Below are 14,670 nucleotides of genomic sequence, written 5' to 3'. Positions count from 1 at the left end.
GAGAAAGAGAAATGTAAATTTTGGGGTCCACCCAAGGCCTATAGAATGGAGAGGGACTCCAAAAGCAATCTGTTTTTTAATAAGCCCCCCAGGTAATTCTGATGCTACTGAAGTTTGAGAACCACAGATTCAGGGGCTGGTGAAGTAGGCCACTAAGCCGAATCTCACTCCTTGTGTTTTATATAGCCTGCAAGCTAAGAGTACTTTTATATTTTCAAAATGGGGGAGATAAAAAAAGGAATATTATGTAACAGGCAAAAATAATACAAAATTCAAATTTCAGAGTCTATAAAAGTTTTATTAGAACATGGCCATAATGTCACTTGTTTTCACACTATAACTGCTTTTGCACCACCACAGCAGAGTTGAAGTAGGTAGTTCCCACAAGCCCACCAAGTCAAAATAGTTGCCACGTGGTTTGTTTCAGAAAAAGTCTGCCAACTTCTGCTCTAGTCTAGTTATGGCTGGATTATCAACCACTCACTATCTATAGTCTATCTTAGTGACTAGGTAACTTGAGTATTAACAATATAGTAAAAGGGCTTAATTTATATGGTTTTCATATTATATAAAACCACATAATTTAATTTTAAAAGAAAAAGATGATGAGACTACTTACTTGCCATCTTTAAAATAGGTTTTCAGAGTATCACTGAAACTTTTGGAATACTTTACAAATTCTTTCTTTTGGTGTTCAAGTGCCTATGGACATCAAATAGAGTAAGAAATATTAAATAAGAGAAATAACACAAAAGCCAAAATCAAAGATAAGAGATTACACAGAATATAGAATGGACTTTATATTACAGATTAAAATCTTTACAAGTATTTTCTTAAATATGTTTTAACTCAAGGACAAAACCAGTGGTTAATGATACAAAACTATTTTCAATAATCAAGCCATCTCAGTATTTAATTCAATAAAACAACTAAATGTAAATCAAAATGTAAAGTGGCAGCTTGTAAGGCGTCTACTAAACTTACCCTGCGGTTCTGGTATTGATACTTCTTGAAGACATTATTCACTGTATCAAGAAGTTCCTTTATTGCACTAGCTATATCCCTGTTGGATAAGGAAAAAAGAATTTTCTTAAAATCAGTTATATCTGGAAGAGAAGTGTTATTTTATATATATACACACATTTTAATTTTTTTAAGGATTACTAATCACACTGTTAATTACCTTACTAGCACTGCATCAAGCACAAACATATGACTGACTAGTTGGCTGGAGTTTTGTTTAAGCCTGTACCCTTCTGTGATGCTGTCTCTTCTCTTGAACAGCTGACCAAACATTCTACAACCAACTTCAATCTTCCCAAATCAGTAACATTTCATTCAGCATTACTTACTCAAATTTCTAAGAATTAGCTCTGCTTCTCATCTCTTCCAGTTACAATTTTTCCTTTCTCTGATGTAGCTGAATTCAATCTACTATATTCCCCACTTTTGCTATGTCATGAACAATTATGTAAAATTTATATGTAACTCACTTCTGTTTTTATCAGCATTTCAAGTTATGTACCTAATAATTTTGATGTTTATTTTTTTTTAAAGATTGATTTATTTATTCATGAGAGACACAGAGAAAGTGGTAGAGACATAGGGAGAGGGAGAAGGGAGGGAGCCTGATATGGGACTCAATCCCAGGACCCTGAGATCACAATCTGAGTCAAAGGCAGATGCTCAACCACTAAGCCACCAGGTGCCCTAAAATTCTGCTTTAAAAAGGGATTATAAAACTGTGCTTTCAGGGCTAATCAACAACCTGAATATATGTTCCATATGCAATAGCTAGATTCCTTAGGTCAAAAGAGCAGTGAGTTCTCACTCACCTGTAAAGAAAAACAAAAAAAGCAAGTTTTCTGAATGGTACCCCCAGACTTACCATGAATACTGGGAATATACCTGTACTTTAAAACTTAAAAAATAAGCCCCCCCACCCCCACCCCTGGTGATTTTACTGAGGAACCAAATTTCCCAATGTCTGGGAATCTAGAGCCTAGAACCAAGACTCTGGCCAACCTATCAGTGGCCAAAGAGCTTTATAAAGAACTCTATCAAAAGACCCAGACTGTTTATCCCTAGGCCTGATCTTCTCTAAAAACAATCTGTGGCAATTTATATAAAATATTACATCATCTACATGTACACAGATCAGTATTTTCATTTAAGGCACTAAGGTCTGCACCAGGGAAGCTAAATTATATTACTAAGGGTTTATTTCCTACAAGAGAAAACAATCAGCACTAAAAAATACTTCAGACAATTAAATAGATTGGAACTGGAGAAAACTTGAGGGTAAAATAACTACAGTGTAATTATAAACAATTCTGGAGCTAAGTGATTCTGTGAAAAGGGACATATAGTATGGGTACAGTAGGATGAAATTTTAGCAATTTGCAGCTTTTAGTGCAATAACTTTGGGGAAATATATACTCAAAAGAGGACAAGAGACATCAGATGAATGTAAACATATATCTTATCAAAAAAATTGCATGCAATAGGAGGCTTTCTAATCCTGTAACCCAAATTCATATATTTATGTGAACATTCGAAAGGAAGGAAATTCCTATGCTGTCTATTTATAGTTAGGTCTAGACTGGACACCTCTGGAAAAGCTACTCTGAAAACCATCAGGAAAACCAAACTCTGGTGAATTTTAGCATGTGGATATGTAAATGCAGATTATAAAGAGTAAATAGATAAATGCATGGCTTTCTGGTTTATTAAGTCACAAGTCTCTACTAGTCATCCATTACAATGTATCAGACCTAAAAAAAAAAAAAACCCTATGAATTAAATTTATTAAATATCTGCATAAGCTTAAATGTAGTCAAACAGAAACATTCATTAATCAAAAGCACTTTTAACATATTTGTTTGCTGGATCATTTTTCCTAATCAACTCCACAGAGAAAAGGGTAAAAAAAAAAAAAAAAACCTCGTATTTCACAATGTTAGTATGTGCTGTGAATGCATATATTGGGTTCTGCATGAGGCACTTTATGTATAGCTTTTCCCTCGATTCTTACAACTGTTACCCTCATCTTCACAGCTAAATCTTAGAATAGAAATTCAAACCTAGCTCTGCTAATATATACAAAAATACCTGGATATTTATTAGCTGACAGGAATCGTTTTTCTACTTTAATATAACCTATGAAATCACATATAGTACTTGGTATAAAAGTACCTGACACATACTTATTGAAACTAAAATAAATGAAGAAGATACCTTAAGTATGAAAAAGTAAAATATTTTAAAGAAAACTGTGACTGCACAGTAATGTTGTGCCTAAAGGATAAGCCATTTTTTATTTTGGTGCAATTTTATCCATTTGTTCAACAACCATGTATGTATCAATGTAGCAATTTGTTCAACAACCATGTATGTATCAAAATGTGTCAGTATATATCAGAGATACGAATAATTACAGCTTACCAATCTATGCTAATTTATATACGGTTGAACTGTAGTCTCACATATATTATCAACAAACTTTCCATGGCCAGTTATACCTCCTAAAATGCTTAAGAAATTAATTTTAATTGCCAATACTCTTAAATGTAGTTGTGCTGAGTATGCTCCAGAAAACAAAAGTGAAATATTACTACTGCCCCTAAAATGAGAGACAAACCCCTCAATTCAGCCTCTGTCAATGACTGTGGACAAGACTCTTCGGCTCCTGACCTCAACTTCCTTATGATTAAAATGTGGCTGTTAATACAGTGCTTTTCAGACCTATTTCTCTAAAGCCACAACGGGTTTAGCAGAGATGCACTGGGGACTCCCCAGAAGGGTAAGATGGTGTCAAAATAGCAGGATGAAGGCTCTGGGCCTAGCATATCTACCCCAGGTTCAACCACAAAACTCTTTTCTCTCTTACCTACTGGCATTCTATATTGAAATATCCTTTATCACACCTCTTCTAGATGGCAGAAACTGTTTTCAGTCACTGGGTTAGGCCTGCATGACGAATCTCAGACTGAGAAGCAGCAGAAGACCATGGAGTGTGTCTGCCTGGGTTTGAACCCAGATCTACCAACTTACCAGCTCTCTGATCTTGGAAAAGTTACTTAATTTCTTCACCTGTTATAGCAGTGTTACAATACATTAATATATGTAAAGTGCTTAAAAAAGCACTGAGAACATAATCCAAGTGACTACTATCATTAAGATGATATTGATTCCATAAACCTCTCCTTCAATGACATGAGGCAAAATTTGCAAAAAATAAAAATATTATTTTTAAAATGTCAGATCTTCATAGAAATGTAGTATAGATTGTAAATATATGATCATCAAAACAAATTAATATCTTACTAAATTATTTGAAAACTCTAAAAATAAGTTAAAAATAAGTTGTCTAAGCAACTGTGCTTCAGATCACTGGCAATTTATCCTTTTATGAGCAAAATATGTTTACTTTATGTTAGACTAAAAATAAAAATCCAAAACAGTCAATTCTCTTGAATTGAGTTCCTTTTTCACATATTAAAAATAGTTAAAGGAAAAACAAATAGTTAAAGGAAACTGAGGCTTCCTATAAAGGTAAAATATTTACCTCAGGATTTGTTCTCTATGACATGAATTTTAGCTAGGCAATGAAAAGTCTTTTTCATACTTTCAGGTTCTCAATTAGAAGACCTAAAAGAAGAGGATCGCTCTTTGATAGCTGGGCTGAGTACCCATCACAAAGCATTACTTTCTAAAATGGGATATTTTTCCCCTATAGCACTCACAACAGGTGCCCAAACTAGCTAAAATAGCATCTTGCAATGTGAATTACAAAAAGTACTATTTCCAAGAGATGTTAATATTTACAAGTGAACCTTTTTGCATTCTTTAAAGATACAAAGTATGACAACACAGCCTCTTCCAGACAGACAGACAGACAGACAGATAAGAAATAAAAACAAAAAACCTGTACTAATGAATCTTTCCTGTTCAGCAATTTCTACCTGTGGTTTAACCAAAAGGTTGCACCGATATTGCCACTCTAATTCCCCAATCTTCTTTGTTTTATCTGCAGTGAGGCTGAAGAAAATGATGAGACTCTACTCCTCTAGAAATTATCTATTTTCCCCTCGTTCTCCCACCCTCTCAATCCTGGAGGACAGTGCCCCTGGTTTGAGAACCACTACTCGAGGATTCAAGGATGACCCTTCTTGCTGCTGCTCACCAGTCAGCCTCCTGACCCCATGCATATTTTCAGTCTTGTGTAACCTGCATCCCCAAAAGTAAGGATTTGGAGGTTTACAGTTTGCCGAAATTAAAAACACTATTCAAGACTAAGAATACGTTACTTATCCTAATGACTTCTACCGTTTCTGAAACAAAAAACAATATTGGTGTCCTTTGTTACCAATACTATAATCTATCTAACTTTATTCACTTTGATCTGATGTTTACATTTTTGCATTATTTTTTGTGGTTCAAACTACATTCCAATTTATGTACATTTCATTTACTGTTTTTATATTAATATTCTAAAAAATGTTATCATACTCTAAAGCCAAATACCACGGCTTAGAAGTTAACACTCAAAATGCAGCATTTAAAAATTTCAAGTTTGATTTCAAATTAATATTTCAATTTAAAATTAATGTCATACCAAAATAAAACACCTAGGATGAGTGGTTCCTTTGAAGCACTTTGAAATAAAGAAGAACCAAAGCCAAAAGTTGCTTACTTGATTGTCTGCAGGAATCTCACTCTGTCATTGATCTCATCCGGGATCTTACTGAGAATTTGTTTAAGTGCTCGTGCCTTTTCATTTAGGTCCTGGAATTCTGGTTCTGGTCGTTCAATCATATACTCTGATAAAATAAATTTTTAAATATATAAATATATAAATAAGTAGATAGACAGATAGCATCATGCAACTCCCTGACAAATTCAAGTCTACAAATTCCCAGTGTTGGTTAAAGATGTAGAAGGGGGAAAGAAAGGTCAGATGACTAGGAAAGACAAGCAGAATTCGTTAAAGTTCAACTTAGTTCAGAAATAATTTTGGCTCTCTCCAAGTAAAGTATAAGAACATGAAAACTATAAACATTTTCAATTTGGAATAAATGGAAATTCCATGAAATCTTAAAAAAAAACAAAAACCAAATAAGACGGGCTCAATCAAATTTATCAGGCCTCTGAAGCTGTATTTCACAGGCAACCTTAAAGTAGTGACACTCATAACAAATATAATGGCAACATATATCTGTCAGTGGAGAAAATGAACTTAATAAAAACCTTTATGTTGAATATGTAATGGATTCCTGATATCAAAACCCAAATAATCTATGAATACCTTCAGCACATTTCTGAAATCTCAAAAACACAAAGTAATTGATAAAGATTTTTTCCTGCTATCACTACAGTAATAAGGACAACAGTAAGGATGGAGAGGAAAGCGGGAGGGGCGGAAGGCCCATTTGTCAAATAAAGACTTGGAGGAAGTGCTTTTCAACCACTGTAAGAAAATTAAACAAGATTCTGACTACCTTCTACATCATCAGCTGCCATTCGAAGAAGGGACTCTGTGAAGTTAACTTCTACACTTTTTTTCTCTAAGATTTTCATAATGATGTCTTGTGTGAGTCCTGGATTTTCTTTTTCAGCCTATAAAGAAGAGAAAGCTAGTTTTAAAACACAGAAGCTCAATCAGCACTTTAAAGCCAAAACTTAATTGTTTAGAACCTGCTGGGAACTTCTGAGAGTGATCAACTTACAAAAGCAGAAATCTTTGTAAAGTAGGTGTGATGATGGCATTCACTTATGTTTTGTCAGAGCTTATGCATGGGTGACTTCTTATTATAGTCATGGTCCCATTTGCCATTTGAACATAAAGTACTTAACATTTCCTATTTCTCTTCTACACTCACTTGCAATCAAACTGGTAACAAAAATAGAAATAACAGATTATATATATTTTAGTAATCCATCAATTACTCTGTTCAGGAGTTTAAATACACTAAGGATTTTAAGCTTTTTTTCATTAGCTAATATTCCAATTTAAGGATCAAGCAATAACTTATCTTACCAATCCTTTGCAGATTCTTTGTATTTAAATGAACAGAATGTCAGGAAAAACAAAGGCAAAACAAACAAAAAAATGGATTTCTTTTGTAGGTTTTATTTAAGCTATCTAATCCTTTAACTACTTTTCCACATAAAGATTTTCATTTCCTATTTTATTTCTGTGGCAAGAGTATTTCCTTTCGTAGCAAGAATATCTGTAGCAAGAATAATTTACCGAACATCATTTAATACTTTTGCTACCTCCTGAGCTTGTTTCATTGATGAGTTTGCATTAGTTCTTTGTTACTTACACTCACTAGGGCACTAAAATCTTCTAGCCAGCTCAAGACTGAACATAGAAAGCTCTGAGTTTACCAGAGTTAATTTTCAGATTCTGGTTTTCTCCCAGTAATTCTTTCCCATTTTATTATTTTTAAAAATTTTGTAACGACACTCTAAGTTTGTTTCTTTTAGGATGCCTGCTAATTTTAATCATTATGCTGATGATTTCCTATCATCTTTGTCCAATATTAAACAGCAAATAGAAACACAATTTATGATCCTAAGCAGACAGCCATCTATTTGCTTCCACGTATGTCAAGCACATTTAACCTCTGCCTTTTCAATTCCATTCTGGTATCACTGCAGATCCAGCTTTCTTTCATTCCTATTGCCCTTTCCATGATAACATCTTGTTTCTCATTAGGCTTCAAGTATCAAAAACTGAAAGGTTTTGGAATGGAATGGGGAAAGAAAATATTCACATTTATCTCAATCTTGGGATCATTTAACTGCTGTCACATGCTATTCAAGGAAATCACTTTGATAAAGATTAATAACGATAAAGCGTATCCTACTGAATTCCATTTCCTTTATGCATGTTTTGATTTTTCCTTCCATGAATATATTCAAGAAAGAATTCATTTTTACAAAACAAGAGTTACCTTTAAGGGAAAAGTTGTACAAACATGGGTTAAGAAAGTTATCAACATATTAATTTGGTGAGCTGCCACAAAATTACATACAGTATAAGCCAGTATTTGATAACTGTGCTTTATCTTCTTTCTCTAAATAGCATTAAATTACCTATATAATGAATTATCTTACAAAGTAGGAGAGCACTCTCCACGTGCTTACAGAATATGCCAGCAGAAAAACATCTCTCTCTGATTAAGTTATAATAAACTGCCAAAATCATTACATGCTAAAAGACTGAGAATAAAGCTTTCAATACCAAACTGGAGTGGAGCCTCAAAATGCCCAAACTGAGCATTACAGAAATCTTACGGAGGTCTCTAACCTTCTCAGCTTACACGTTCTTATTGCTAAGAAAAATACCTTAATAATGGTTATGTATTAAGTAGTTAAGTTCAAATAACTTAGTAAGTACTTGTGTCCTAACAACTTAGCGGTCTTTAAAAAATACATAAATTAAAAGAAAAACATTTTATTTCATTCTTAAAAAACCATGATTCTTACTAATGAGATGCATTCACCTGTTGGGCACTGCACAATTTCTAAACCTTGCCACCCTGATTTCCTTTTGAACACTGATATTCTTGTGGTACTTACTTTTTATCACAGCAATGGCCAAAATTCCAACTCCACAAAGATATGACATAATGGAAGAAGCCCAATCGAATACACTGACGAAATTGTAAACTACCAAACTGGCATAGTTCACATAGTGTCAAAGAAATGTTTAGTATCACTGTGTTCCTTTAAATTTTGAAATAACTTATGGAGCCCATCTGAGTTTGCTGTGAGGTGCCAGGATGCCTCGGCACCTAGCTCTTAGTATCTTCTGGCTGAAATCCTAGTACTTACTTTTCATTTTAAAGGTCTTAAATTTACCCAATTCCTCTGACTGACAAAATAAATAGATCTGTGCTTAAATTGGAGACTTTAAACTATCTATACTTTAACGTTTTCTCTCAGAATAGAACTCTGAGTTCTGTGGAAGTTCGATTTTTATGAAGAATCCAACTGTAAGAAAAAACTATCCCCAAAGGCAATAACGTCCACTCTTGTGATTCAGTGATTCTCAACAGCATAACCTATCAGAACTTTCCAGAGGGGGAAAGAACAAAAGAGAATAGATATCTTAAAAGATAATTTTCATTAGTATTTTTTTCTTGAGGAATAATTTTTATCTTTTTAATGATAAGAAAAATAAATACTAAACCGTGATAAATGACACTTGTGGTCAAAGAACTGGAAATATGTATATATATTTTCAGTATATTATCCCTATTCATATAGGAATATATGGCAAGGTGAGCCTTTTATTTATTTATTTTATTTTTGAGAAAGAGGAAGTGTTAGTGTGGGGAGGAGCAGAGGGAACAGAAGAAGCAGACTCCTTGCTGAGCAGGGGGCCCGATACAGAGCTCGATCCTAGGACCCCAGGATCATGACCTGAGCAAAGGCAGATGCTTAACTGCCTCAGCCACCCAGGCACCCCTGGGTGAGGCTTTTAAAATCTTTTTCAAATAAGTTGTAGTTTTAAAAATACGAAAATCTTCATCTTTTTAATGCACACCCTTTTAATTCCACTTGAAATTTAACAAATTAAATCTGATAATAAAAATAAATCAATGCAAAACTAATTTGTTTTCCTCTCAAAATAACTTCCATTTTCCCCAGTCAACAATCAGTGCCATGGATAATAAAATTTATCCATATGTTAAACAAGGCCTTTTAAAGCCATGTACTTTAAACACAGTTTGCTTTTAAATTGTACATTAAGTTAAAACATCAGATTATATATAAGGATATTTATGAGAAAAAGCTTAATGAAATTCATTATTTTACCTCTTTGAGAAATGATACTGAAAATACATCTATTACTTCAGAGTCCTCTGATCCACAGGAGAAATTTCTCTCTGTTCTCACTATCAAGAAAGCTAAAAAACTGACTTTTGACTTATCAATACTATATTGTGCAATAGGTCGCCTTTCCTTCCTTTCTTCAGCCACAAACAAAATAGTCAGCAAGTTAGCTTAAAATAGCTTCCATCATGCCTCCTTAATAACCAAATATGCCATTCCAGAGCCACAATGAAGCTCAAGGAAAAAAAAAGAAAAAACAAATTGGTATTGCTTCATTCATTCTCTTCATTAACCCAAAGATGTGTCAGAACATATTTTAGTGAAGCTACTATGTATGTATACACTGGCACTGCATTTTAGAGTATTAATCACATCAAAACAGGTTTAATATAATACATACAATGTAAATTCTTATGGTGAGGTAAGAGAGATGTCTAGTGATATCTGTGCTAGCAATTAACAATGGTTTCAATAAACTATCTTTGCAATAAAAAAGAAATCAAACGTGATGGATTTAGAGTTTTAATCCAATAAAACTTGATGATAAATTTATTCTAGATTTAAACATTAAAATATTTTTAACCTGAGATATGTTATTTTAGCTATTGATGGAAACAAACATACACAATATAAATAAAAATTGATGTTTGGAGCACCCTGATATACAGTGGGAAAGGAAGGGGGATCGATGAAGTTTTATACGAAAGAATGCACCCAATATATAGAAGAGAACTGTCCAACAGATATATAACGCAAGCAACAAATATCATTCGTTGTAATTGTAAATTTTCCAGTGGCCACGTTACAAAAGCAAAAACAAGCACGTGAAATCATTTTAAGAATACATCCAAAGTACTATCATTTCAATATGTAATTAATATAAATTATTATGGAGTTATTCTTCATTCTTTTTCTTATACTAAGTATTCAAAATCTGGTGCGTATTTAATACTTGAGGTACAACTCAATTTGAACTAGCCATACTTCAAGTCCTCAACAGCAATATGTATCAAACAGTTCAAGTCTACAATGAAAAAGTTCACTCTGAGTGACTTGGCTGTGTATTTGCAAGGTATCCTTAATCTGTTCCACACACAGGACTTGTTTTGCCATCGAAAACACTGTTTAATGGTTATGTTCTGTAATTAAGCAATATGGAAAACATCTTTTTGAATTATACTTTTACAACAGTTTTTTATCAAGTCAAATAATAGAAAAAGAAATTCAAAAATATACTCTAAACCTAAAGAGAAAATTCCAAAGTAGTCCGTTTTCAAAGCACAAAGTAACAAAAAGATGAATGCTAAGGAAACAGCATTTGTTTTAATTCACTTTTGGGAAGTGTTTTAAGCTTTACAGAGTACACTAAAGCAGATGTGAGACAGGTGAAGAGGTTTTCACTAAAAGGAAATAAAGTGGCAATTATCACATGGTATTCAGATTTATATGTAACATACATTTTAATCATCATAATAAATTATTTGTACCTCACCTTAATGAAAGCTGCTCTCAGTGTCTGAGCTGCAGACAGGTTTACTCGTTCTAGCTGCAATATAAATTTTAAATCGCTATTAGAATCAATTTTCTTAGAAAAAGCACATTTCTGATATTCCATTATATAATAATAACAGTGATAAATCCATCATTCAATCAACAAAAATACTTGCAAATTCTACATCACCTTAATTATTCAAATACACAGGTTATCTAAAATTTTCATTAGAAACCATGGGAAATTAAAGATGTATGAGTTCTTCATTAAAAAAAAAAAAAGACACACTACCTTGAAAGTAGATTTACGATAAATCCAGAATGCAAAATAGAATTAAGTCCCCATAGAAAGAATAAACATATTTACTTCAATTATTGAAAATACGGTTCAAGATCAACTCCCAATGTTCTGTTGCAAATATAGGGCAAACTGGGTATGCACTGAATAGACAATGTCCAACAACAAGAAAACATTTATTAAGATTTTTTTATATTACCTCACCCCTTTTAAATTATCTTACAATCCCTTAGCCAAGGATTAAGCTGAGTTTAGTCTATTTTATTAAATAGCAAATGGTACTGACAAAAGAGTTGATCCTAAATAAAGACTGCGGATCACCTGTCCTCTATTTTATCCAGATTAAAAAAAGGTTACCTAAAATACTAAATCAAAAGTTCAATATCAAAGCTTTTTAGTATCAAATATGTGAGGTTTACAATTTTGAAAGACACATATCTTTATTGTACACTTTACAGAATTCACTTTTCAGCAAGCCAAAGAGACATACAATTCCATAAAAATAATGCCGTTTGTTGAAGAGTTAACTGCTAGGCTTAAAGTAACCACCTTCAGTTAAATTCATATTCTTTTAATCCCTAAAGACTGGGCCAATTAACTCAATAAAACTCAATGTATATATTTTTTTATTGGGGACAATATTAAATGTTCAAAAACAACGTAACTTTTATAGGATTTTTATGCCAGTGGAATATTTTTACCAAAGCCTATGAACATATCCTATCTTGTAATATATATTCCTTTCAATCCTTGAGGCAATAAATATAAGTTTTCCTTTACAGACAATAAATACACACATATACATATCTAAGGAATCGCCTATACTTTATTAAACCAATTTTTTTTCTAAACATGACAGAAATGCCGAGAACTTTATCTCCTTACAAACTATACACCTTAAAGCATAAAAGCAACAAAATGTGCCAACATAAATACTTTATCTCCAAAAATAAATAATAGACCATTTAATTCAGTTTTAAACTTGGCTTCTACAAATCCAGTAAAATCTAACCTTGCCTTACTAGGTAAAAGAGAAGACACAAGTGGACCAGGTAGACAAATACAGCAAAAAAGCAATATATAAGCTTATAAAATTAAAGTATGCTGCCACAAATGAAAAATTTTCTTCTTCCACAGAATTCATTTAGTTGTAATGAATACTATTTAAGATTAAAATTATAATACAGCTCTTCTGATCTCAAGATCTTGCGTAAGGGAGGGAGAGGCAGACAGACAGGATGAATGTTTCCACTCTGATAGGAACCATTTCCTTATTTGGGTTTACACCACTCTGACCTCTTTCAACAAGTCAAAGGTCTGAGTCAGATGTGTACCTTCAAGTATCAGCATTATTAACTTATTCTGTACTGTCCTGGCTGGTATGTGAAAGGGTCAAGGCAAGTAAAAGAGGCCCAGAAAAGTCAGCAAAGAACTAATAAAATTAGCCAAGACAGACATCAGATTTCTAGATTAAGTTTACATATGTGTATCTTGGAAAAGAAAGGGAAAGGTCAGGCATATACTAAATCAAATCTGTGAGCTGTGAAGCACCTCAACCAGAACTCTGCTGGGAGTCATTTTGGGATACATTATATACCCACACGTCTGCCAATAAACCCACTAGGCTTTATTACTCATGTGATATCCCCATTGCCCAGGGGGTACCAGGCATACAGCACATATCTATTGTTTTTATTTGAACTTAATCTCTCATCCATAATTTATCTAAATTGTTCTTGAATCTATTTATAATTTGTAGCCTGTAATACTTAAGACAGCAAGATACGTTATCTTCCCTAATAAAAAGTGCTTCCCTTTTAGATCTTTCACTTGTGATGGATGATTTGATTAAAGATCATGTTCATCTTACCTTTCATGACAGTACCAGCTTCTGGTAGTATCCTAATAACAGTTATCATTTAGTTAGCATGTATAATGAATTTTGCTATATATTTTTATATAGAGTATCTCAACTTCACAATCTCTAGCTATCATCATCTCTATTCTACTGAGGCAGAAATTCAGTTTGCATAAATTTACCCAATGTTCAATAGCTAGTACACACAGAGGCAGGATTTATGCATAACAAATCTATCTGGCTCCAAAACCTGTGCACAGTCACCTGAATTACTAGGATAATTAGTGGATGTTTTGGAAACAAAAGAAGATGGTAATTCTTTTCTGTTCTAAACAAGTCCCTGTGTTTCTAATCATGTGTAAAAAAAGTCAATGTGAGAGATACAAAAAAATAGATTATAGTCCTGGAACCCCAGAAGATCAATTTAAGTAAGCAGCTACATGGAAACTGATGGGACCACTATCAGCTGAAGTAGAAAAAGAAGTCTTTATGGAAATGAGGTCTGAACTGGTCCCTGAAGAATGCACCCTCTTAAAATCACCTTCCTTGGCCATTTGCCCACTTACGGGTTTCTTCAGAGTTGGTAACATACATGGGCATGTTTTTGTGTTAAGTTTAGAACAGAAAAGAATTACCATTTTGTTTCCAAAACTTCCACTAATTATCCTAGTAATTTTTTTAGCATTTGGGATTACAGTTGTTGGCTAGGGTATCTTTAAAGAGCCAATGCAATCATTTCTTAGTGGTAATTGATTCTGAATTCAAAGGAGGAGTAGGGAACATATGATTACACCTTGCATTAAGGGATATCTGGACAAGGAGAGGCTTTCCTTGGGCTTCAGACATCTAGGAATTCCAGGTCACCAGTAAAAGGTAAAGGAAAAGTAAAAGGGTAAAGGAAAAAAAGGGAATGAACACAAGAGAAAAGGGGACCTAATCTCATCTTATCAAAAAGGCAAAGTGCCTCCTGAAGTCCCAGCTAGAGGGAAATGAACCTAACAGTGGGGCTCTCACTCCAACCTCACATTCTCCCCACTCTTAGTTTTGTGAGCTCCTCCTGTAGTTTATTCTTGATAAACTTGAGAGCACTATTAACTGCAAACTTGTCAAATTTAACTCTATGTTTATAAAAATATTTCAAATGCTTACACATAAATTGATTCCATAGGGACCG

At 33.4% G+C, this 14,670-nt stretch overlaps 1 protein-coding gene and 1 long non-coding RNA gene across 3 annotated transcripts in view; one reads left to right on the top strand and one right to left on the bottom strand.

Moving 5' to 3' along the window:
* The window catches only part of LOC140598211 (uncharacterized), a 30,433-nt gene extending 25,272 nt beyond the window's left edge, over positions 1–5,161 (top strand). The window contains exon 3 of the long non-coding RNA XR_012000390.1: positions 5,036–5,161. This is a non-coding gene — a long non-coding RNA (uncharacterized lncRNA). The remainder of the gene's footprint in view (positions 1–5,035) is intronic.
* The window catches only part of PDCD10 (programmed cell death 10), a 41,086-nt gene that overhangs the window by 2,875 nt on the left and 23,541 nt on the right, over positions 1–14,670 (bottom strand). For both annotated transcript variants that reach the window (XM_026007711.2, XM_072752308.1), the window contains exons 3-7: positions 11,342–11,395; positions 6,501–6,618; positions 5,696–5,822; positions 985–1,063; positions 620–702 (exon numbers count right to left, since the gene is read on the bottom strand). In XM_026007711.2, the coding sequence (XP_025863496.1) occupies positions 620–702; positions 985–1,063; positions 5,696–5,822; positions 6,501–6,618; positions 11,342–11,395 (461 nt within the window). The remainder of the gene's footprint in view (positions 1–619; positions 703–984; positions 1,064–5,695; positions 5,823–6,500; positions 6,619–11,341; positions 11,396–14,670) is intronic.

The sequence above is a fragment of the Vulpes vulpes genome, chromosome 3, assembly GCF_048418805.1.
Source record: "Vulpes vulpes isolate BD-2025 chromosome 3, VulVul3, whole genome shotgun sequence".
Classification (NCBI taxonomy): domain Eukaryota; kingdom Metazoa; phylum Chordata; class Mammalia; order Carnivora; family Canidae; genus Vulpes; species Vulpes vulpes.
Note: the sequence above shows the minus strand (reverse complement) of the source record. Positions and strands in the feature narration are given on the sequence as shown.